At 25.6% G+C, this 25,277-nt stretch overlaps 11 protein-coding genes across 11 annotated transcripts, besides 1 other annotated feature; 3 read left to right on the top strand and 8 right to left on the bottom strand.

Moving 5' to 3' along the window:
- Positions 1-84: 84 nt before the first annotated feature.
- On the bottom strand, positions 85-1,066 carry EHI_030880 (cyclin, putative; the record flags this gene model as incomplete). The annotated part of the gene is made up of 2 exons (XM_643575.1): positions 85-634; positions 693-1,066. The coding sequence occupies 2 exons, from the start codon at positions 1,064-1,066 to the stop codon at positions 85-87; spliced, it is 924 nt and encodes a 307-aa protein (XP_648667.1).
- A 2,617-nt stretch (positions 1,067-3,683) lies between these two features.
- EHI_030870 (MmpL efflux pump, putative) lies at positions 3,684-6,215 on the top strand (the record flags this gene model as incomplete). The annotated part of the gene is made up of 1 exon (XM_643574.1): positions 3,684-6,215. The coding sequence occupies one exon, from the start codon at positions 3,684-3,686 to the stop codon at positions 6,213-6,215; it is 2,532 nt and encodes an 843-aa protein (XP_648666.1).
- A 386-nt stretch (positions 6,216-6,601) lies between these two features.
- Positions 6,602-7,888, bottom strand: EHI_030860 (cysteine surface protein, putative; the record flags this gene model as incomplete). The annotated part of the gene is made up of 1 exon (XM_001913644.1): positions 6,602-7,888. One exon carries the CDS (start codon positions 7,886-7,888, stop codon positions 6,602-6,604), a length of 1,287 nt encoding a protein of 428 aa, XP_001913679.1.
- A 3,071-nt stretch (positions 7,889-10,959) lies between these two features.
- Positions 10,960-11,838, top strand: EHI_030850 (uncharacterized protein; the record flags this gene model as incomplete). Its single annotated transcript, XM_643472.1, has 1 exon — positions 10,960-11,838. One exon carries the CDS (start codon positions 10,960-10,962, stop codon positions 11,836-11,838), a length of 879 nt encoding a protein of 292 aa, XP_648564.1.
- A 159-nt stretch (positions 11,839-11,997) lies between these two features.
- On the bottom strand, positions 11,998-12,735 carry EHI_030840 (casein kinase II regulatory subunit family protein; the record flags this gene model as incomplete). Its single annotated transcript, XM_643473.1, has 2 exons — positions 11,998-12,291; positions 12,340-12,735. The coding sequence occupies 2 exons, from the start codon at positions 12,733-12,735 to the stop codon at positions 11,998-12,000; spliced, it is 690 nt and encodes a 229-aa protein (XP_648565.1).
- A 142-nt stretch (positions 12,736-12,877) lies between these two features.
- Positions 12,878-15,958, bottom strand: EHI_030830 (Plasma membrane calcium-transporting ATPase, putative; the record flags this gene model as incomplete). Its single annotated transcript, XM_645772.2, has 1 exon — positions 12,878-15,958. One exon carries the CDS (start codon positions 15,956-15,958, stop codon positions 12,878-12,880), a length of 3,081 nt encoding a protein of 1,026 aa, XP_650864.2.
- Positions 15,959-16,222: 264 nt separating this feature from the next.
- EHI_030820 (ARP2/3 complex 20 kDa subunit, putative) lies at positions 16,223-16,821 on the bottom strand (the record flags this gene model as incomplete). The annotated part of the gene is made up of 1 exon (XM_645773.2): positions 16,223-16,821. One exon carries the CDS (start codon positions 16,819-16,821, stop codon positions 16,246-16,248), a length of 576 nt encoding a protein of 191 aa, XP_650865.1. The 3' UTR covers positions 16,223-16,245.
- Positions 16,822-16,994: 173 nt separating this feature from the next.
- On the bottom strand, positions 16,995-18,091 carry EHI_030810 (malate dehydrogenase,cytoplasmic, putative; the record flags this gene model as incomplete). Its single annotated transcript, XM_645763.2, has 1 exon — positions 16,995-18,091. One exon carries the CDS (start codon positions 18,089-18,091, stop codon positions 17,024-17,026), a length of 1,068 nt encoding a protein of 355 aa, XP_650855.1. The 3' UTR covers positions 16,995-17,023.
- A 145-nt stretch (positions 18,092-18,236) lies between these two features.
- EHI_030800 (uncharacterized protein) lies at positions 18,237-19,458 on the bottom strand. Its single transcript, XM_001913643.1, has one exon. The coding sequence runs from the start codon at positions 19,082-19,084 to the stop codon at positions 18,647-18,649; it is 438 nt and encodes a 145-aa protein (XP_001913678.1). The 5' UTR covers positions 19,085-19,458; the 3' UTR covers positions 18,237-18,646.
- Positions 19,459-19,714: 256 nt separating this feature from the next.
- EHI_030790 (uncharacterized protein) lies at positions 19,715-20,419 on the bottom strand. The gene has a single exon (XM_645775.2). The coding sequence runs from the start codon at positions 20,413-20,415 to the stop codon at positions 19,741-19,743; it is 675 nt and encodes a 224-aa protein (XP_650867.1). The 5' UTR covers positions 20,416-20,419; the 3' UTR covers positions 19,715-19,740.
- A 125-nt stretch (positions 20,420-20,544) lies between these two features.
- EHI_030780 (uncharacterized protein) lies at positions 20,545-21,837 on the top strand (the record flags this gene model as incomplete). The annotated part of the gene is made up of 1 exon (XM_643478.2): positions 20,545-21,837. One exon carries the CDS (start codon positions 20,545-20,547, stop codon positions 21,835-21,837), a length of 1,293 nt encoding a protein of 430 aa, XP_648570.2.
- A 297-nt stretch (positions 21,838-22,134) lies between these two features.
- Positions 22,135-25,277: part of a repeat region that runs on past the window's edge.

Below are 25,277 nucleotides of genomic sequence, written 5' to 3'. Positions count from 1 at the left end.
CTTTAAAAAATAACAAAAATTCATTGTTTTTAATCAATAAAATATTTAGTTATATAAAACAACAAAATATAACAAAAAAGTAATTTAAAAATCAGGACAAGGAGGAAGAAGAGAAACAAATTTATGTTGTTCATCTTCAAATTTCTCTTTTATTTTTAAATAATTACTACTCTTAGAACATACTGTAAATTTATGTAAAATGTTAAGACATCTTGCTGTACCAAGAATGTCTTGTTCAGAATATCCAGAATAAAAAGCCATTGTTTCGTCCCAAAAAGGAGTTGTTCCACACATTTTTCTTCCAAGATATACTGATGCAGCAGCAAGTAGACTTACTTTTTTTTCCATTAATTGATAATCTAATGTTGCTAACTCAATCAAATAACGAGCAGTAATGTGTGGTTTTTCTGTGTTATCAGCTGCTCTTGAAAAACGACGAAGAAAGTCTAAAGGAGTTGGTCTAATGATTTGGAAGTTCAGGGTATTTAAAATTTGACATTCCATATTTTTAATCATATCACCAGTATATGCATCTCCTGTTAATGTAACTAAATCACTTACAATAACATATGAATACTCTTCAAACTTTGAAGCAATCAAAACAGCAGCAACTCCAACCAATTGGAAATTATTTCTAATAAAAGATAAGTCAAATAAGATAAAAAAAAGTATTAACTAATGAAAGAACAAACCGTTCAACTGTTTTATTTAATGAAAGGTATTTATCAATAATATATATTGTTAATAGATATGTTTCAGATAACAATGTTAGTACTGTAGAGATTTCAGCAATCCAATCAACTAATTTTTGTCTCATTTTTGGTGTAATATATAATTGACCTGTCATAAAACCAGTTGGGATTATCGTTAACTCTTCTTCTTCTTTTAAATATTTGAATATATCTTTTGCATATGTTGTCATGAAAAAAGGGTCGTCACAATCAAATGAGTCAATATCTCTAATATTTGTTTGAATATTTGGTTGAAGGATATTAGTTTCACTCATTTTTTCAATTCCTCGTTTTGACGATGGTGCATAGACTAAAGACTCTGTTTGTCTTTGCATTTTTCACGTTTAATGTTTATTTCAGTTTGCCCTTTTTCTCTTTTCGTTTCAGATTTTTTCTTTTTAATCTCAAAATTTATAAATTGAGTTTTTCATTTATTAGTCTTAATTATCAGACATATGTTATTCTTTATTCATTTAGATTCTTTAGCTAGAGAAAAGGTTATTGTTTTTGATTGAGTATATACTTAAAAGAGATGTATTAATGTATACAGGGATATTATTAATGGAGTAATACAAAAATCAATTAAGAAAATAGATTTAAATTGTCTAAAGTTTTTTTCATATTCTGCTTTTTCTTTAGAGAGAAAAAAAAATAACTTGTTTATTAGTCTTTATTCTTTTCAATTAATAAGTTATGGTTTTACTAGAATTAGTTGTTGTATCATTATGATAGTTGTTTCTATTATTTTTTTTTTCATTCAACAACAAAATAGAGTTGAGAACTTTTTAAAGACTAGACATCTCTATCGAATTTAATTTAGTACTACTTTCTATGATTAAAAGTATTCTTTAAAATAATGTTTTTATTTGAACTGGTTATGTGTTGAATAATTGGTTTCATATATTCTTAAAGAGATTTTTAGATAGAATAAAGTGAATAATTATATAGAAAAAGAAACAAAGTTTTAACAAACGTTGTACAATAAAATTATCAGAATAGATTTTATTTAAAAAGAAACGTTCACTGTATTATTATATGAAAGAGTTAATTTTATAAATTAAATACAATAAGATTAACATTGTTAACATAGAATAAACCATTATAATATAAATAAGAAAAGAAGAAAAGAGTTATTGAAATAAATCAACAAATAAGTATGATTAAAATATACTAAATAGTAAAAATTGAAATAGTCTTTGTAATGGACATTAGATATATTATCAGTTAGAATGAGAATATTTGTTCATTTAACTACTTATTAAATATTAAAACAAACATACTAACAAAATATAGTATCTGACAAAGTCTGTTCTATAACTATTTAATTTCAAGAGGAAGAAAGATCACTTTTTATAGTACTTGCATCTGTAATTTTAGTTTAATAATCTAAATTGAATAAAGAAATATATATTTCATTAACTGTATAATATTATTGAATTTCAAATTATTTATGATTAATTACTAGTTTATATATTATTTAAATAGTTATATTTATTGATTTTGTTTGTTTAAAACAGATTGAATTGGTTCTTATTCAAAAATAAAAAAATATAGAAAATAATGAAAGATTATAGTTTACATTGGTATATATGGTATTAATAAAAGGGATTAATTGAACTATTTATATTTCATAATATAGAATGGTATATACTAAATAAAAATAAGAGTGAAATAAGTTATTTTTATTTGAAAAAATTTCAAATAATCAATCTTTGATTCTTCAACAAATTTAAATATTATTATTTTTGGAATTGATATTTTGGTTGTTAAAGTCTCAAAAAAATTTATTCCTTTTGAAATATTATACTTTTAGATTCAATTTGTTTTTATTTAAGAGTATTATGTTTTAAAAATGATAATATATATTGTTATATAGTATTTTGTTAATTAAAGTATTCATAAGTTGTTTTGGTAGTTGTTTATAAATTGGGTTTAAATGTTTTTACTATTTTATTTTTTTCTGTACTAATGAAATTAATCATTCTTTTAACAGAACACACTATTATTTGTTTCTGAAATAAATTCTTAAACAAATATAACAACATCATCTGTTTCTTTATCTTTATTGTTTAATTATATTGTAGTTATGTTAATTAACATTGGTTTATAATATGTTGAAGTATTTGTTAAAAAAAACACCCTTGTTGTTAACACTTTGGTAATTACAAAATATTCTGTAACTCTCTTATTAAAATAAAAATACTTTATAAATAAGTATATTTTTGAGTCATTCTTTATATTTATAATTCCGTTATTATTTGTTATTTTTATGATAAACAAATGATATTATCAGATTTTTATTATAAATGAAACTGATTGAGAATTTAATTTTCAGTCTTTCATATTAAAACTAATTTGGTTAGAATAAACTTATTCATTATCATTAATTCTTCTAAACCCAGCTCTTCTTTTTAAGGTTGTAACTAACTCATAACGTTATCAAAAAAAAAATAAATGTCATAAAAGAAAATCCCAAAATATTAAATCATCAAGAAGTTTTGGAGTTGTTTATATTATCATTAAGAACTTTAAACAAACTAAAGTTAATAAGTATTTTATCTCTCTTGTAAGAATAGTTATAAAGTTAAAGTAAATATTTCATTATCTATATAAATACCTTTAATTTATTTTATTATCTTTTAACCTCTCATTGATTCTTCTTTGTTTATTTTTCTTAATAAATTGTGTTATTCATTTTTGAATCATTGTCTAGAAAATAAGAGAGGTTGTGTGGAGTTATTTTTTCATATGTTTAGACATGGGAGTATAATGTTCAGATTTTTTAGAAACAGAAAAATTAAAAAAAAAACAAAAATCAAAGTTAATCAAGAAACAGTTTTATGGAAAAAGTAAAATAGGAGGATAGAAGTTCATTTTATAACCACCAAAATCACTTGTTTTTCTAAGTTGGATAAAACCCTACACGTCTAAAAGAAAATAGATAAATAAATAATGGAAGAAACACAACAAGCACAATCAAATGATTCAAGACATATTGAAGTAAAAAGAGAAGAAAGAAGGGGTGATAAAATATTTAATTTTCTTTTTAGATATATACACAAATTAAGATTTGTAATTGTAATATTTTGGATTCTTGCTGTTATTGGATTTGCTTATCCAGCACTAAAATTTCTTGGAGCTACATCATTGTTTATTGAACCTCCAAAAGGGACATTAGCATATAGTGCAAATCAGTTGGTTAATGAGAAATATCCTGATGTGTTTAAAGAAGGTCAAAATATTGTAGCTATTAAAACAATTGATAATTCTTCTGTTCTTACACCATATACTGAAACATTTTCACATCAACTAAACAGTTGGATGCAAGAACAACCAATCATTCTTTCTGCTGAAGGATATTATCTTCTTCCTAATTCTTCTAATGCAACTATAATTGACCAAACTGCATTAGAAATAATTAAAAAACAATTTGTCGGGAAGTCAGGAGATGTTACAACAATTATTGTTACAATTGATGATAGAGATGGTACAGCGATTCCAAAATTCGTGAAATCATTAAGGAAAGAAATTAAACGATTAAACAATGAAACAGATAAATATTATGTTGGAGTAACTGGATTTGAACCTGGAAGTGTTGATTTACAAGAAGAAATTATGGTGTCACTAATGAAAATGGATATTTCATGTATTCCAATTGCTATTTTAGTATTACTTTGGGTACTTAAATCATTGTCACTAATGATTATTCCATTATGTACAATTATAACTTCATTTGTTGTGGCATTTGGAATCATGTATCCTATTACTTTTGCTATTGATATTTATGGTGTTGCTCCTGCCTTAATGATGTCATGTATTGCAGCAATGTCTATTGATTATTCTTTATTCTTACTAACTCGTTTTTCAGAAGAATTATCAATTGAACAAAGTTATTATGATGTTATAAAAAATACTTTACAACATGCAGGAAGAATTATTTTTACATCAGGAGGATTATTAACACTTTGTTTTGTATCACTATGTTTCTTTCCATTAGATGTTATTATTACTTTAGGAATGGGTGCAGCTATTTCCATATTTATTACTATTATTGTCAATCTAACTTTAACACCATCTCTTTTAGGTATATTCCCAAATTTCTTTTCTAAAAGAGGATTTATTCCATGTATTAAACGTTGTAGAGTATGGGCAGAAAACAAAGAAAAAAGTTATCATAGTAAAGATTCATTGTGGTATAAATTTGCTGTCTTTTTATCAAATAAGAAAATATCTTTTGTTAGTATTCTTATCGCATTAGTTTGTATTGCACCATTATGTGTTTTTATTAAAGATTTCAGTTGGAATGAAGAAGATAATCAAATCATTCCTGCAAAATCAGATTCAATGATATCAAGGTCTTACATCCTCAATGAATATCCAGATGGAATTATTTATCCATATGAACTTGTTATTAGTGGAAATGAAACACAGTACAACGTATTTAGTACTGCTTATTATAATGTAACAAAAGAATTAATGGAAAAATTCTTAGAAAAACCAGAAGATTTTGATAAAACATCATACTATTGTATTAATTACTTTGGAGGTCATATGCTTAATGCTAAAATTATGAAATTAGTATTAAATGATCCTCTATATCACTGGTTATTCAATTCTGCAGTTTCACCAGATAACACAACAACACGTTGTTCTTTCATTCCATTGTTTAATCCTAAAGAATATTCAGACCAAAAATTAAAAATTGTAAGAGACATTATTTCAGATATTACTTCTAAATATCCACAATTTCAAATTTATGTTAGAGGTTTTGAAGTTGATATTTCAGATTCTATTGTAATTTGTTTTAAATATTTCCCAATTATTATCATTGTATTGTTTGTTCTTTTAGTGATTGTTACAGCTATTTCATTCCAATCATTTATTGCTCCCCTAAGAATTGTATTTTCAACTATTACTACTGTGTTATGGATTTATGGATTTGCATCATTTGTATTTTGTAATGACTATTTTGATTGGACGTCACAAATAATGAAAGAGTCAATTGGTTTGTATTGGTGTGTTCCTGTAATTACTTTCCCTATTATTATTGGACTATCTTCTGACTATGATATCTTTTTGTTTTCAAGAATTATGGAATTAAGAAGAAAAGGATTGTCAACTCATTTAAGCGTTATCATCGGTGTAGAGAAGGCTGGGTATTTAATTTCTTATGCAGGTATTATTATGGCAATAGCTTTCTCAGGATTATTCTTAAGTGCTATTTTGATGTTGAACCAATTTGCATTTATCTTAATGTTTAGTGTGTTACTAGACACTTTTGTTATTCGTTCAATTCTTCTTCCTGCTATCGTTAATTTACTCGGAGAGTTAAATTGGTTCCCTAAAAAATATACTATCCAATTTGACAATTACAAAAAATATATGGATACTATCTCTCCAGAAGTTTCAGAAGAAACCCCAATCATTCATAATACCCAAAATGATAGTGAAGAGGGAAATGAAAAAACTGCTTTATTAAACTAATTAATAATCATTTTAAATACTTCTTGTTTTTATGACTTTTTATAAAATAACAGAAATAAATATATATCCATATGTTTCATTTTAAAAGAATAAAACAAAATACCTTACTCACTGTAGAGGTGATATAAGAACAATTATTGACTCACAAAGTAATAATTGTAAAGAAAATCAGAGATATTCAAATTAAAAATTGATAAATTTTAAATTCAAGTATGTACTTTAGTAGATAATAGTAATTACTTGTTTTTACATCATTTTGAACTGTGTAAGTTATTGGTTTATTAAATTATATTTATAATAAAGCAAAGTTCATTTAGGTAGTTTCAGCTTTAACAACTCTTTTAATTTTGTCTTGTGAAACTTATTCTTTCATTAACTTATTCTTTCTATAACTTCTCTTGTTTTTTCTTTTCTCTTCTCTTCATTATGTAATTAGTAATCATTATTATCATTACAATTGTTATAATAATGATAATAACTATAATAATGACAATTATCATTATCATCCACCATACTACTTCTTTATTACATTCATTTCCTTCTTCATTCGTTCCATACCAAAATGAACATTTCCAACATTTATTATTCTTTACTTCTTTACATTTATTAATATCTAAATAGTAAATACATTCTTTATTTGTTAATACATATTCATTTTCACAACTATTACATTCATTCTCTGTTGAACATCTTGTACAATTCTCTTTACATTTTGAACATTCTTTATTTATTAAATAATATCCTTCTGAACATTCTCTACATCCATATTCTTTATCTATTTCTCCTTTACATCCTTTAACTTCGTCTATTGATTTACATTCTCCTATCCAACTCATGAAATATCCATCTGCACATGTTATACATTTATCTTTTTGATTGCATGTTGAACATTTTTCTCCACATTCTAAACATCCTTTTCCATTTCTATGATATCCTTTATTACATATTCCACATCCACTTCCATCTGCTAATAGTTGTAAACATGTTCCATTTAATTCATTATTTGATTGACATGTTCTATTACTACTTAAATATTTATCACTAGAACAACTCATATAATATATAGCTGAACTAAAACATGTTTTACAATTATCATCACATTTTGAACATTTCATATTTGTTGTTAAATAATATCCATCTGAACATCGTTTACATCCATATGTATTTTGTTCTTCACAATTTTCTATTGTTGTATTAATACATTCTCCTTTTGAATTAAGTGAATATGTTGTTAAACATTCAACATATTTTCCATTAACATATGATTCATTTGAACAATTTGAAATATTGGAATTACATTTTCCATTTTGATCTTTTATCTTTCCTTCTTCACGTGTTTCATTTATACATTTATTATTATCTAATTGTTGGTTATCTTTACATTTTAATTCAATATCATCTGAATTACATATTGCTGATTCTGTACATTCTATACATTTATTATTCTTGATGTATTTTCCATTTTCACAATATATTTCTTCATTCTTTCCATTTTTATTTTCTTTACTTTCACATGTTCCATTATTTAATGTATATTCATTTGAACATGAAACACATTCATTTCCTTCATAATAACATTCTTCTTTATCTTTAACACATTTATTATTTTCTATTTTATATCCATTTAAACATTTTAAACAATAATTTCTTTCTGACTTCTTACAATTATTCATTCTTTTGCATTCTCCATTTTCATTGACATATCACACTGGGTACGAAAATTAGCAAAGAAAAAATGCATCTAAATAATTTGCAAAAAAAGAAAAAAGATGCAAAATAATTTGCATCCATAGAATTTTCCATTTATTATATTTTGCTCCTAAAAAAATAAAAAAATAAAAAGTATGATAAATACACAATCTGTATATATTTATGTTTATATTTTATAATCAATTGTATTCATTTTGTATGAAATATTAATGAAATAGGTGATTTGATGAATCATATTTAATCATATTTAATTATTTATATTCTTTTATTTATATGTTATTTATGTATCTTATTTTTATATATTTATTTCTCTGTTTATAATATGTATATCATTGTATTCTTCTTATTATCTATATATTATTATATTATTCTTATTTTATGTTTTTTATGTTTATATTATTTAGATTTTCTTATTGTTATTCTTTTATATTTAGTTGTATTTGTTTATTTGAATATTTATCTTTATCATTTTTATATTATTATCATTTATATCTATTTTCATTTTATATTTATTCTCTTTTGATTTATATTAATATTAAATTTATCTTTTATATTTTGATTTTATTATTATATCATTTATTATCATTTCTATATTTATTTATCATTTATTATTATATCATTTATTATCATTTCTATATTTATTTATCATTTATTCTTATTATTCTTTTTTTCTATATTCTATATCATATATTCATATCATTTTCATTTATATGTTATCACTTATTACATGTTATAATAACATAACACATATTATTGAATATATAATAAACATCATGTTTAAATTATACATATAAATAATAAACATAAAAAATAATAAAATATTTTCATCAATAAAACAATATTAATTATTTTGAATCATTAAATTAGACACTTATTATTGAATATTTCTAATTTTTACATTAAAAATACACCATTTTCATTCTTTTCTTCTTTTATCATCTCTTTTCTTTTATTACACTTTATCTTCTTTCTTTTTATCTTCTCTCCTTTCTACTTTTATTCTTTCTTCATCATATCAAACTTCTTACTTTCTTTTTATTCTTTTATATCATTCATTCTCTTCTTTTTCAATTATTTGCTTTTTTTCGTTGCCTATCACACTTCACATTGATAACAATGTGTTTCATTTCCAATTATACATCCACGCATATTTGACATTCATATGTTGAATTAAGATAATATCCATATTCACAGTCAAGTCATTCTCTCGGTTATTCGTTATAAATACTATTATCATAGTTAGTATGTCAATTATTATCTCATATATTTCATTTCACTCGAATATTCATACTTTATCTCTTCTTGTTCATAAAAATTTTACAATAATTAAATATGTTAATTGTTTTAATAAAGAAATAATTACTACTGAAATTGACTTGTCACTATCTTCAACTTCTTTAGTTATTGTTGTTAATTTAATTAATTGTTCATTTGTTAATTTAAATTCAATTTTTTTGATATGACTCCTTCTTTCGATAAATGTAGAGAGTTGTTTGATTTGTAGATTCATATTTTAACCATTGATTAGGGTATATATAAACTGTATGAATATCTGACAAAACATAGTTATTTATAATAATATAGTTTGATATTTGTAATTGATAATAAATATTTGAGAAATAAGTAACAGTAACTATATCCGAATTAAAATCTTCTTCATATATTGAAAATGTATTATTACATTCCGTTGTTACTTAATGAATTTTAATATTATTAACATTAAAATGAAGAATTATTCGATTACATGTTTTATTGAAATATTTACTATTTATTAGAGTTGATGTTATTTGATTGAATTTTCATTCATATGATGATATTATATACCATATCCCATTATTTGATTCTAATTTTAATTTGGTATCAATTGAATTAATAGAAGTATATTGAATAGGTAAATAATAGGTATGGTGATAATTACCAAATAACTTAACTGATAACTCAACATTATCATCATTTATTCTTGTTTGACTATTTCCATTGTTAAAATTAAATTAAAGTTTAATATTTGTTTCAATTATTATACAAGGATGGTATTAATTTTAGAAATTCTTTATTCTATTTGTATTATAACATTCTTTGATTTAAATGTCTATCTAGTGCACAAAATAAAATTGTCCAATATGAACATAAAGTTGAATAACAACTCATAAATAATTATACTAATATCAATAAATTCATTTGAAATTGAATTAATACACATACAATTTACATAGGTGATAATCTTATTTTCATTATCTACATTACAATATAACAATACAAAATGAAATAACAAAGAATAACTAAAAACCAGTTCAATATAATTAAATACTTTACTGCATAAATTCTTAAACAAATATGGTTTATTTTTTTTTTAAAAAGAATAATTCTTCTCATTTAGTCTCAGAAAAAAATAATAAACATAAACAACAGAAAAGAAAGAGAAGCGAGGTATAAATAAAAAAATTATTAATGATAGAAAGCAATAAATATAAAAAAATAAAATAGTAAAAAAATATTATTTTGTAATACTATTTTATAATGTAGTTATAAACATTGTATCTTATATTGAACTAAATTTTAAAGAAAAATATAATAAAAAATAGTAACAAATAATACTCAGATAATCCATTCATGGATAATTTCCTTTTATTATCTTTATTCATTACTTATTTTCATTTATATTAATTGAATAAAATAGAATAATATATTTGGTTATTACAAATTAATGAAATATTAAAAAAACCAACTATAATTTTATTTGCTATTTTGTAAAGAATAATTTCACTATTTTATTTCTTTGGTTTAAAAAAATCATTTTTTAAAAACCATAATTAATTCGTTGAAATAAAAAATAAAAGAAGAAATTTCTCTTTAGTTGAAACTACAAACATGAAGAAAAAATCAACAATAAGTTAATGATATAATAAAAGAATAATGTGAATAGTATAACTCTTTCAATTAATAACTTTATAAAAAAAGAAAAAACATTAAATTTTAGAGGGGAAATTTCAATATTTCTATAACTTAAGAACTAAATTTTGTTCGTTAGATATTGATGACTACAATCAAAGAAATGCTTGAAAATGTTGAAAAAGATATAGAGAAAGGAAGTAGTACAATTGATTTAATGAAAGACATTATAGGTATTTTAAAGAAATTGTACAAAAAGATAGAACAAGCTGATGAAGATATTAAAACTGTACAATTAAAGAAAATTACAAAAAATACTCCTGACATAAGTGAAGATGAAACAACAAAAATTAATGACAATATTACACCAATGATTGCATGTGCAACAATTATTCCTCCATGTCATTCAGAAAGTGAACCATCATTAAATCCCGTTAATATTCAATTAACATCAATAAATTCTTCAATACAATTATCAAAATATATTAGCAATAGTAAAGAATTAAATTCTATAGAAAAATATAAAAAAGTATTAAAAAATTGGACTAATCAACGAGCGTTTAAAGTTCTTTATAATTCAAACTTTGAAGGATTAAATTGTGAATATTTAAATAAGAAAATTGTTGGAAAAAAAGATGTAATGGTATTTGTATTTGATAATGAAAAGAATATTTTTGGTGGATTTACAAGAAGTTATATTCCAATTTGTAAAAGAAATGATTTTGAATATACACAAGGAACAGAAGAATTTTTTGTATTTTCATTATATAATAATAAAGGATTTAACCCAATCAAAATAGAAAGAAAATTAGGAGATTTAGGATTTAGAATAAGTAATGATAATGACAGTGTCTTTGGTATAGCTAACTGTTTCTCAATAATTACTAATGATAGATCATATATCATACCTTCATTTAATAAATATTATAATGATACTACCCAAATTGGTGCAGAATTATTGACTGGAAATTGTTATCCTAAGAGATTTAAAGTTAAGTGTTTAATAGCAGTGCAATGGTGTTAATTGAGAGTAGTTAATATTAATTTATATATTAATAATTTATTAAAGAAAAAGAAAGTTATAAATGAATATTTTCTTCTGTTTCATTAAAAAAAGAAGATTGATATGTGCTGTATCATTTTAAATATAAAATAAAAAACAAAAAAAAAATCTACAATTGACTCAATTGTTAACAACAAAAAAAGAGTCTCGTGTTGGAATAAATCTTCCTGGTGGTGCAGAAGAAGATGCTATCTCAAATCCAAAAATCGTTGGTTTAAATTTATCTGCTTTTTTCATTCCTGAGACATTTAACATTAATAAATGAGGAAATGTCATTCCAAAATATGCACCATCTAAATTGGAACCACAATAACCATCTGGAATAGAATATACTTCTCCACAACGAGGACAAAATAATTTTGTTTTACTTAAATAAGGAATATTACTTGTACCAATTGGTAAAACAGCATGATTCTATTATATAAATATTTATCCATTTAAATTTTAATTAAATAACCAAACATCACATAATACTCGTGGACATGCTCCAAATTCACCTCTTCTAAACTTTTCATACATCTTTTTTAAACCTGGTACAGTTACAATAAATCTTTGATGAATTAAACCATATAATAATTTGGTTTCAATACTTAACTGTCTACGAAGGTTTTTATCATAACTTTGTATTGTTGTTTTAGAAGAAATAATATCAAGAGCTTCTTCATAGTGTTCAATAAATGCTCTTAATCCATATAAATTAAATTCATCTTCAATAAAACTTTGATCAACTTCACATAAAAATTCATTGCCATCTAATGAACAATACAACTCAATCCAAGTTTCGTCAAAAGGATTATCTAAATCTTCTGAAGAGTCATCACTGAAACTTTGGTTTGTTTGTCTTCCCCTCTCTTCCATTTCACATAAATAATTTTAAGTTTAAAAAAGCTTTTCTTAAATCAAAAAAATGTTAATAAAGCGAGAAAAACCCTTTATACAACAAAACTTTAAAAAAATAACAAAAATACGACATATTACTTTTTTATAAATAAAAAAGATATTAATCACTCTTAGCTTTTCCAAAGAAATTTTCTTTTATTTGAAGAATCTGTGTTTCTGTTAAATATCTTATAGCCAATTGTCCTATAACAAGGGATAAACTAGAAAGAACAAGGCATGTAATCCATTGGATAATTCCAATTCCTGGGAATGGAGTTACTGAAAAGATTGGACCTGCAAATACAACAATGAGAGTTTGAACAATAGCAGTCATTGAAACAATACCTACAAACATATAATTTGAGAAAATATTTTCAAATACATCAATTTCTCCATTAACTTTTCTTGAATTAATTTCATTAAAGATTTGACAGAAAACAAAGGCATTGAAAATCATTGTTTGAATAGTAGTAGTATCTTTTTCAATATCATTAATACTATGCAATTTATTATCAGCACATTTATATTGTCCAAAATCACCATGATCTATGTAAGCACATGGTGCATTAAGGAATGTAAGTTCTCTACCACAATACAATAAGAATAAAAGAACAAATAATTGATAAATAGCTTGTGTAACTATATTTCTAAGCATATTAATTGAAATGAGAGATGCCTTTCTTCCAAATGGTTTTCTATTTAAAAGAGATGGTGTTGGTTTTTCTGTTCCAAGTGCTAATGCAGCTAATGTATCCATAATCATATTAACCCATAACATTTGAAGTGCTTTTAATGGAGATCCCATCTTAGTAATAGCTCCAATAATACACAATGCAAGAGCAACAACGTTAACAGTTAATTGGAATTGAAGGAATTTTCTAATATTATCATAAACACATCTACCCCACATAACAGCCTTAACAATTGAATTGAAATTATCATCTAAAATAACAATGTCTGATGCTTGTTTAGCTACATCAGTTCCTCTAATACCCATAGCAAGTCCTACATCAGCTTCTTTCAATGCTGGTACATCATTTGTTCCATCTCCTGTAACTGCAACAACTTCTCCATGAAGAATAAGTCTATTAACAAGTCTTTTTTTATCTTGTGGAGAGCATCTTGCAATAACTCTTAATGTTGGAAGAATATTATCAACTTCTTCATCTGTAAGTTTAGCAAATTGAGGTCCTTCAATACAAAAATCAGAATCACTCTCAATGATTTTACATTGTTTAGCAATTGATCTTCCAGTTGCAATGTTATCTCCTGTAACCATTCTAACAGTAATACCTGCTCTATGGCAACTTGCTACTGCATCAATAACTTCTGGTCTTAATGGGTCTTCAATACCAAAGACACATAACAATGTACAATCTTCTTCTGGAGATTCTTCATATTTTTCATTTAAATTAGATGGATTCTTTGGAGATAAATCACGAACAGCTAATGACAATGTTCTCATTCCTTGATTAGCACATGAAAGTTGGAAATCTAAAAGTGTTTTACGGTCATCTTCAGTTAAAATAACAGTAGTTCCATCTTTTTTCATATATTTAGAACATTTAGAAAGAATAACTTCTGGTGCACCTTTTAAGAACATATGAAGACTTTTGTCTTCATTATAAATAATAGTAGACATTCTTTTTCTTGCTGATGAAAATGCAAATTGTTGATAAATGATTGATGACAATTTAGTATAACGAGCTTCATAATCAATATTTTGTTTTAAACAATAACCAAGAAGTGCACATTCAGTCTTATTTCCAATAGTCTTAAGAATTCCATCTTCCATATAAACAGCAGAAGAAATTGATTTATTACATGAAATATTATTATAAACTTCCTCACCAAGTTTAGTGTTGTTGAGATCTAATGACTTATCTCTTTCCATAACTTCTCCTCCAAACCATCCTCTAACAACAGTCATTCTATTCTCAGTTAAAGTTCCTGTTTTATCTGTACAAATATTACTACAATTAGACATAATTTCACATGCTTTCAAATGTCTTACCAAATTATTATCTGCCATCATTTGTTGCATTGAATAAGCTAATGAAATAGTAACAGCTAAAGGAAGTCCTTCTGGAACAGCAACAACAACAATAGTAATAGCAGTAATTAAATACTCAACAACAGAAGCTAAATGCATCCAATTAAATCCAATAAGTTCACAATTGTGAGTTGCTTTACTTTCTTCAGTCCATTGTTTGCATGGATCATTATCACAAACAAGAATTGGTTTATAATTAATTGCATCAATGACCCAATAAATACAAAGAATTGTGAAAACAACAATAGCACATCCCATTCCAAGTTTACCAATTTGTTCTGCAAGTTCATCTAATTTTTCTTGTAATGGAGTTGGTCTTGGTTTATCTTGGTTAAGAGATTCTTTAGTTTTACCCCAAAGAGAATTCAGTCCAACAGCAGTAACAATCATTTGACCATTACCATCAGTAACTTTAGTTCCTGACATCATCCAATAATCTTTTTCTGATTTCTTTACAGCAACAGGTTCTCCTGTCATATCAGATTCATCAACTCTAAGATCAAATCCAGATGCATATACACCATCTGCTGGAATAATATCTCCAACATCTAAATTAACAAGATCTCCAACAGCAAGATCACGAATTGAAATTAATGTATTTTCACCTTTACGAACTACTTTAATATTAACATTTTTTTCATCTTGAGAAAGTTCCATAAATTTCTTTTGTTTGTTATAATCTGAAATTGATGATCCAACAGAAACAACAATAACTGCAACAAAAATTGCAAGTCCTTCAATCCAGTCTGTATTCATTTCTTGTTCTTCTCCACATGTTTGACTTTTTGGCATAACTAATGCCAAAAATAATGATACAAAAGCAGATGCAATAAGAATCATAAGTGTTGAATCATTAAGAGAATCAACTAACATTTGGAAAAATGTTTTCATAATTGGATCTGGATATTTGTTTTGACCAAACTGTGAGTATCTCTCTTTAAGATCATTTCCATCAAGACCTTTGGTTTGATTAGACTTTAGAAGTTTACAAATACCTTCAGTTCCTCCAAGTTCTTTGAAAAGAGCTTCATCTTTATTACCAACAAGGTTGTAAAGACTATTTCCACTAATTTCAAATGGAGTAGTGGCGTCTTGCTTTCCACTGTATTCAACTCTCTGTCTCTTTTGTTTTGAGTTATCTTGACCCATGAAATGAAAATGATTAAAAGATCCCGCTTTTTTAACCTGATTGACCACGTGTCACTAAGAAAAAACCTGTTTTTTTTTGACTATTTATTATAAAAATAGATGTAAGTTTTAAAAAATCAAACATTTTTTCTCCATAAGAAAAGAAAAAACGATATAAAATAAAATAAAAAATGAAAAATTTTTATAAATAATTATGAATAAAATTGGTTATTAACTATATTTTTTGTTATTAATAAATGTTATATAAAACTATAAAAAAGGAAATGAAAAAAATGATTTGGTTTGATTTAAGCTAATAATGCCTTGAAGAAACCAGGAGCTGGTGAAGTGCCAGTAATACCAGCAACAGCAATACGAGCACGAGTATTAACAGAAATCTTCATATCTGAAATTTCTTTATCGATTTCTTGCATAAATTCAATAATGAAATCGATAAGTTTATGTTTAAAGAGATTTTCTGTTTGGAAGTTAGTAATTAAGAAAGAAATATCATATCCTTTAATTGGTTTTCTTCTAAGAATAACAAAATTTTCAGCTCTTTGTTGAAGGAATGAAACAAATCTTCTAAGAAGAATAACTTCAAGATTATCAGCTTTTTTAACACAAATTGAAATTCTTACTGAGTTAATTGATCCTTCAATCATTACTTTCTCACATTTATCAACTCCATTTTCTTCACCACTTGGTTCAGATGGTACTCTAACAATAACTACTGGTTTAAAAATAACTTCTTTTGAAAGACCAAGTTCAACTTCTGGTTTATTGTGTCTTTCAATTAATTGTGATGCAAAGTTAGTTACACACATTGCACTATTCAAAGTTGCTCTAATAGTATCTAAATATGCTTGATAAGTGGTAGCCATGTTATAGATCTATTATTTTTAAAGATCTAAAGTTCAACTTTTTTCTTTTCTTTTTTTTTAGTTTCAACTCTAAATATTTTTTTTTTGTTATTAATTTCACATTTTCTTATTTTATTCTTTTAGTATTTTTCTGTTATTGAAATATTTAATAAAAAAGATTAAAAACAAAAAATACTACATACGCTAAATTAATTCAAACTTATTATTCGTGAACATTGGAATGTTGTTTAATTTCTTCATATGCTATCTCTAATTTCTTTTCTTCTAATAATTCTTCTTCAGAATTCTTCAACATTGTTCTAGTTGATTCACTGAGTACTAAGTCATCAACAATATGATATTCACCTCCATAACAGACAACTGGCATACTAAAGAATATTCCTTTTGGAATACCATATTGTCCTTCACTATAAACTCCCATACAAACTATCTTTTCTTTATTTGTTCCAAGACACCAATCTCTAAAATGATCAACAATTGCTTTGGCAGCTGAAGCAGCTGATGATGCCTTTCTCATTTCAATTACTTTAGCTCCTCTTTCTTGAACAGTTTTATTAAAAGATTCTAACCATGACTCTTCAACAAGGTCAGCTACTCTTTTTGGTCCATTTGGTGTTTGAACAACTGCATGAGAAATATCTGGACATTGTTTTTCTGAATGATTTCCCCATACAAAAGCATCAGAAACATCTTCAACTTTACAATTTAATTTACTTGCAATTTGAGCAATAGCCCTATTTTGATCAAGTCGAGTTAAACAAGTAATTTGTTTAACATCAATTCCAGCATTATTAGCAACTACAAGTGCATTAGTATTAGCTGGATTAGCAACAACTAAAACTCTAACATGAGGATTAGCAAAATTCTTAAGAGCAAGAGCTTGTTCTTTCATAATTCTAGTGTTAATGCCAATTAATTCTTTTCTTTCCATACCTACTTTTCTTGGCATACCAGCAACTAAAATAGCACATTCAACATCTTTAAATGCAACTTCTGTTTTATTTGAAGCTACAACTCCTTTAACAAGTGGGAAACAACAATCAGCTAATTCCATTTTTACTCCTTCCATAGCTTCAACCATAATATCATATAAATGTAAATAAACTGTTTGATTTGGACCAAACATTAAACCATGAGCAATTAAGAAAAGAAGATTATATCCAATTTGACCTGCAGCTCCAGTTACAAGAACATGAAGTGGTTTTGATTCAACATTTGGATCAACATTAATTCTTTTCCAAGTTTTACTAATGTCTAAACCAGTATTCATTTATTTATTAATTTAATATTTTGAAGATGTATTTGATTTATATATAGGGTTTACTTGGTCATTTGAAATATTTATTAAAACAGCTTTTTGTTTCTTTTTTTTTTTTTAAATAATAACTATTTAAACCTTTTTTTATTAAATCTATAAAATAATTCAAATCAATTAAATTAACAATTGAATTTCATATGATGAATCAGTAGTACTAACTCACTAATACTTATTTGATTTACAACCCACTTCGTTCCCATTCTAGTTTCATATTTGTTTCAGAGAATTTTCTAATAACAATGAAGGAATTTTCATGACTGCCAAAGTCTCTTTTTTCGTCTTTTTGGAGTTTCTTCTCTGTAATTTTTGTTGAACTTCTTCTTGAACTAATTGAAATTCAATGAACTTTTATTTCCATTATGATGAATCAACAAAGATTCGAACTTCTATAAGAGGGTTCAACAATAAATTCATTTGATTTGCAGTTCTTTTAAAATTTTGTTATTTCGTAATTTTTATTTGTCATTTAAAACATAAAATAATAAAAAGTGTTATTTAGAATGAAGATTAATTGTCATAATCAACACAAACGGCACAAATTGGTTGTCCATCTTCTTCATAAAATTGTTCATCTCCAATTTGTCTATGACACTTAACACATTTAACACAACCTTCATGCCATTTCTTTCCAAATACTTCTAAAAATGACATTCCAATTGGTTTTCCACATCCACCACATGGCTCACCACATTCTTGACAATAAAATTTACCATCATATACAATAGGCTCTTTCTTAATTCTTGATTTACATGAAACACATTTAAAACACTCAGCATGATAATCCTTTCCTTCAAAAGTTTTAACAATTACCATATTTCTTGTAATAGGATTTCCACATTTTGCACATTGTTTATAATTAAAACATTCATCACACCAATTTGTTCCTTTAAGTCCACTATTAAGTTCTTTAAATAATTTATGACAACCACTGCACTCTAAACTCATTTTAATTTTTTAAGTTCTAAAGAAAAACTATTTTTTTGTTTCATTTCATTTTATTAAAATTTTTATTTTAACAAACAATTAATGTTCAACTCATTCATTCTTTATTCCCATAATTCTATTTTTCATTTTTTAAACATTGAAAATAATTAAAAGCAAAAAGACTGAATTATAACTTATTCAACTTGAATAGCACCACAACCACAGTTTCCTTCACATGCATGACATTGGACACAATCAGCAACTCTTGGGGCAGTACAAACTCCATCCTTTAATTCAAGGACTCCAGCTGGACATCCATCAACACAAGCACTACATCCAACACAATCAGCTGTGACTGTGATTTTCTTTCCATCTACTTCATAAGTTGACATCTTTAAGCTAATGAATTATAAGTATCTCTAACTGTTTAAATATCATAAATTCAAATCTTTTCAAAAGAAGAAGAATTTTCGAACCTATATCAAACCCCCTTAATTGTTAGTAATTAACAAATAATAAATTCTATTTATTTCGTTGTCATTTCAACTGAATTATTTTGAACTTTTAAATTACCTCAGAATTATCTTACTCGATGTTTAATAATAACAAACTGATTCTTTTTTTGTTATTCTTTTAAAAAAAAATTAAAATAAAATAAAACATTAGACTTTCTTAATTTATTGTGATTGAGCAAGTGAGTCAATTTGATGTGCTTGTTGTAAAACTTTGCCAACATCTTCATTAATAACGTCTTTAATTTCTTTACCTGTTTGACCATTTTGATTGTTAGCTGGTTGAGCAGTAGGTTGAGGAGTTGGTTGAGCGGCTGGTTGAGGAGCTGGTTGAGCGGCTGGTTGAGGAGCTGGTTGAGCGGCTGGTTGAGGAGCTGGTTGAGGAGCTGGTTGAGGAGCTGGTTGAGGAGCTGGTTGAGGAGCTGGTTGAGCGGCTGGTTGAGCGGCTGGTTGAGGAGCTGGTTGAGCGGCTGGTTGAGGAGCTGGTTGAGCGGCTGGTTGAGGAGTTGGTTGGGCAGTAGGTTGAGGAGCTGGTTGACTATTTGATTGAACGGCTGGTTGAGCAGTAGGTTGATTATTTAGTTGATTAGCTTTATTTTGATTAGGTTTTTGAGAATGTCTGACAACCTTTTTAGTAGACTTTTTGACTCTCTTTTTTGCAAGTTTAGCGATTTTTTTCATTCTTCCTTTTACAGAAGCAGATTTTGGAGAAATAGCGTCATTGAAATCTTCAAAATCATCTAAATCTAATAATTCGTCAAAGTTTTCAAGTACATCAGAGTAATCTTCATATGCGTTTGAAAAAGTAAGAACAGTAAATAGTAATAACCACATCATCATTTTTATTAAAAACACTATGACTTTTCAGTTTTTCTTTTAATTTCAAAAATTTTTTTTAATTAAATAACTTTAATAATTTAATTCATTTTAAATAAAATAAACTGATAAATTACTAATAGTTTAATAAAAATGAATAACCTTCTATTATGTAAATCATTCATTTATTCTATTTTATTATCTCTTCAAGAGTACATTTATTTTTTTAAAGGAAGGTTGTGGTTTACATTAGAATTTATTAGTTTTATTGGAATGTTTTATTCATTTATTACCTTACATTTTATTCTTGTAATAATATTTTGTATTTGTTTTATTTTAATATTAATCATTCCAACACAAACTATTACTAATCCACAACTTTTAGTTTCACCAAATGAATTTACTCAAAAATTATCTCATTGTTTTTCTTTAAAACCATTTAATTCACCTATTTATCTTTGTGATGGAATTATTCAAACAATTAATGTATTTGCTACTCGTTTTCCTATTAAACTAGAATTTGATCGTGAATTTATTAATGGATATGATAATGGGAAATTCGCTGTTGACTGGCTTTCTAATCAACAAACCCTTTCTACTAATTCACCAATTTTACTTGTTTACCATGGACTTGCTGGAGGTTGTAGAGAAAGTTATATACAAAGATTTGTTTATTATGCTCAACAAAAAAATTATCGAATTGTTGTTTATACTTACAGAGGATGTGCTGGAACAAAAATGACAACACCTCGTGCGTATAATATCACTTGCTTAGAAGATAGTGTAACATGTATTAATTATATTCATTCTAAATATCCAACAGCACCTATCATTACAGTTGGTTATTCAATGGGAGGTATGGTATCAACTACTTTATGTGGTAGACTTGACAATTTAAGAGAAAGTTGTAACCTCATTGGTTGTGTTGCTATAAGTGCTACTTGGCCCTCTCTTTCAACTGCAAATGCTATTCCTCAAGTATTTATGGATAGCTTCACTAAATCACTTGTTAAAATAGCATATAAAAACCAAGACATCTTCTTAAATGCAATGAAAGAACATAAAATACCATCATTTGATTATCATTTAATGGATTATGTTACAACTGTTCCACAGTTTGATAATAATTTTGATTGTAAATTATTTGGATTTGGACATTATGAGACATATTATTATGACATTGAACAATGGTATCATTTCTTACCTAAATCAACTATTCCACTTTTGGCAATTAATTCTATAGATGATCCTATTGCTATTATGCCATCATACACTATCCAAAGAGTCAAAAATATGGTGGCATCAAGTTCAAATGTTATTTTTATTCTCACAAATAATGGAGGACATTTGGGTTGGGTTGATAATTCTAACAAAATATCATTTGTTGATGAAGCAACTTTAGAGTATTGTGATGAATTGGTTAAGTTATTCAATGGTGGAAATTAAATATCAACTGCTTTTTAATATTTTTCTTTTAAAACTTTTTTTTCTTTTTTTTCATAACCAAATGATATTACAATAAAAGAAATACTCTTGGAAATAATAATCGTGATAAATAAAATAATTATCAAATAAGTCAAAACAATGAATTGAATGAAAGACAAGGAAGTTTTGTTGATTATCATTTTGTTGACCAATTGAAGTTAAGTCTAATAAGAGTTAGTAATTTAAAAATGAAAGAAAATGTTTTAATTCATGAACAGATTATTAGAAAAAAATAAAAACATATAGATATATAATTAATAAAAATCAATTAATTAAGTATTAATAGAATTTATTTCTCTAAGTTTTTTTTCAATGAAGATAATCAAATTAAAGAGTCTTCTTCTTGTAGTTTTATGGAGTATGTTTCGTTGTGATAAAAGCAGTATTCAATGACATCAATCATGTTTTTTATTACAATGTTTTTTACTTCTTTTTCGATGTCAATTTCAATTTTTAATTCTTTAATTAATCTAATACTTTCTTTATTTATTAAACCATTAATTGAAATTACTACTGGATTTATTTTGACATCTTTTAATTTTTCTATTTTCATTAGCATATTCTTTATTTCCTTATACTTATTTCTTTTCTTCAAATATTCTCCATTAATATTGTGATCAGCAACAATAGTCATATCAAATAATAGACTAGTTTTATTCTTTTTATCTAATACATATATATCTGGTATTTTGTGATATTGTCATTCACTTTTATGCATTATTTGTTTGTTCAATATCATTGTGATGTCTTTATATTTGAATATTGTTTCATATGGGGGTTTTTATTGTTTATTTCCTGTATATTTTCTTATTAATCCCTCCCATATTATAATGCCAATATTGTCATGTTTCCTCATTTTGGATTTTTTATGACCAATACAAGATAGTAGAATGTGTTCTACTGTTGCTATCTTGTCTTTACAAAGTGTTGAGTATTTCAATCTTTCATTTTTCATTATTTTTGATTTTCTATACTCACAAAATATTGTTCCATCTTGCATTTTAGTTAATTGTAGAAATGCATTCTTTTTAATATTGATTGACTTCCATGCTTTCACTGTAGTAGTTTTATCTACTCATTTTGACTCAAATCATCTTCTAAAATATCACTTATTTGATGACATTTCCATTTTTTGATGTATTTATCATTAATTTTTTTATTTCTATGACTACTTCTTTTTCTTTTTTCTTTTCAACAATTTCATTTATTATTTCTTCTATTTTTGTTTCATTTATTTTATGAATTATCGTTTTTTAATTCTATTCCATATTCCCTTCTTAATGTACCATCTATCTATTATGTTATTTCTAATTTCACTTTCTCTGGTACAGTAGTACATTACTGTTCTTATTAATTCAATAACATATTCGTCATTTATATTTATTAATCCTTCATTTCTTCTAGAGGGACATACAACCTATCTTTGGAGTTTCCGGCACCAATGTATTTTGCCTTTCTTAAATATTTTCTTATCTCCAAATCCATTTTATCTAAGTTGTCTTCTAATTTACAACTGATGCTGATTATCTGAAGATATTGATTACTTCAGTGTTTATTCTAGTAATATATCTTCTATTACTGCTATCATCAGTGTTTATTTCTTCCATCTTCTTCATCATTTTTTCTTTGATGGTTTTACAATTGAAGGTGTCTTCAATTTCATCGGACTGCCATATTCCTAAGTATTTATACAAGTCATCACCTTCAACTACGGGGATGTTTTGCATTCTGTTTGGTATTTCTTTAATGTTTTTAATACCATTCCTGACTTTTTTTCATTCATTTCCATCCCTATTCCACTTATTATTTCTTTAATTTCGTTGTGGATTATTCCCATTTCTTCACTATTTTCTGTCATTATTCTCAAATCATCCATATATAAAGTGTGATTTGCTTTTGGGAATTTCTCTTCGATGATTTGAGAAATTACGTTCATCTGAATGATGAAGAGTAGAGGGGATAAGGAATCACCTTGTAAAATTCCTCTATTTAATTTAATACATCATGGATGTTCATTAAATTTATAACCGATGAATGTCTTCAATCTAGTCATCATACTTTCAATAATGTCAATGATGACTCCCTCACAATTAAAATACTTTAATGATTCAATTACCCATTCGTGGTTTACTGTGTCATATGCTTTCTTAATGTCATAATATGACTCATCATATTTTGGGTATTTTTCTTCTTTCTGCTGCTTTAACATATAACTATTAATTATTCCTTCTTTAGCAGCTAAAGATTGTAACTTACATCCCAGTTGATTTTTACTAATTTTCAATGATTCACTATTCATGTTAAGTCTTCTGTGAATCTTTTCTTTTAATAATGAGGTAAATACTTTCATAATTACATTTGTACAACTGATAGGACGATAATTAGTGACATCATTCGTATCACTTTGTGGATTAATAAAGTTCTTCCACTTACCATGTCTAATGGGATGTTTTCAGGGAAGTTCAACCATTCATTGAAGATATTGAGAATGATTTCTCTTGATGATGACATCCTTTTCCAATAATACCCATATATAGTGTCTATTCATTGTGCTTTCCAGTTACTTATTTTCATTATACTTAAATTTAATTCATTTAATGTTATTATGACACTATCATAATTTCTATATCTTTCATTCCACGAGGTGATTTGTTTTATTTTCCAATTTTCTTTATTTAATATCACCTGTGTTTCATATAACGATTTCCAATATTCTAAAGTAATATCGTTATTTGGGTATATTTCATTTTTTGGGTCTTTTTTCCTTATTCTAATTTTCTTGTTAGAATCAAACATGATTTTATTTGTATTGATTCTGATTATTTCATCTTTATTAAATTTAATTCTTTCTTTTATCATTGTCATCATATATTTTAGGTACTTTATTCTTTCTAGTGCTTTGACTTTTATTCCTTCTTCATCATTTTCTTTTAATTTCATGATGCACTTTATTCTGTACAATTTCATTGACCAAATCTTCTAGTCTATTAATTTTCTTTAGGATTTCTTTTATTTCATCAAATTTGTCTCCTATTATTTTATTTTGGAGATAAAGATGCATAACCATTGAAATATTCATATCATCTTGTAGATCCTGCATTCTGCTTCCTGACCATATCAATCTATTATTAATTTCCATTTATTAATTAGTCAGCTTCTTTTCTTTTCCAGTAGTAATTAATGTTTGAACATTTTCTATTTTCATTTCTTTTATTTTATTGATGAGAGTGTTAAGGTATTCTTCATCAATTTCTGTAGAGTCATTCTTTAATATGATGTTTTTTATTATTGAATTACACTCTACTCTTCCTTCTATTATATCATTTATTTTCACTTTAATGTACCGTTTAATGCTTTCTTTTATTTTATGTGACATTTTAATATATTTAATATATTCTTTT

This window comes from Entamoeba histolytica, genomic scaffold (assembly GCF_000208925.1).
Source record: "Entamoeba histolytica HM-1:IMSS scf_1104750516741 genomic scaffold, whole genome shotgun sequence".
NCBI classification, from domain to species: domain Eukaryota; phylum Evosea; order Mastigamoebida; family Endamoebidae; genus Entamoeba; species Entamoeba histolytica.
Note: the sequence above shows the minus strand (reverse complement) of the source record. Positions and strands in the feature narration are given on the sequence as shown.

Bases quoted from the DNA above. Each gene is read 5' to 3' on its own strand.
- EHI_030790 (XM_645775.2), bottom strand. From the start codon at position 20,415: ATGATGATGTGGTTATTACTATTTACTGTTCTTACTTTTTCAAACGCA.
- EHI_030800 (XM_001913643.1), bottom strand. From the start codon at position 19,084: ATGAGTTTAGAGTGCAGTGGTTGTCATAAATTATTTAAAGAACTTAAT.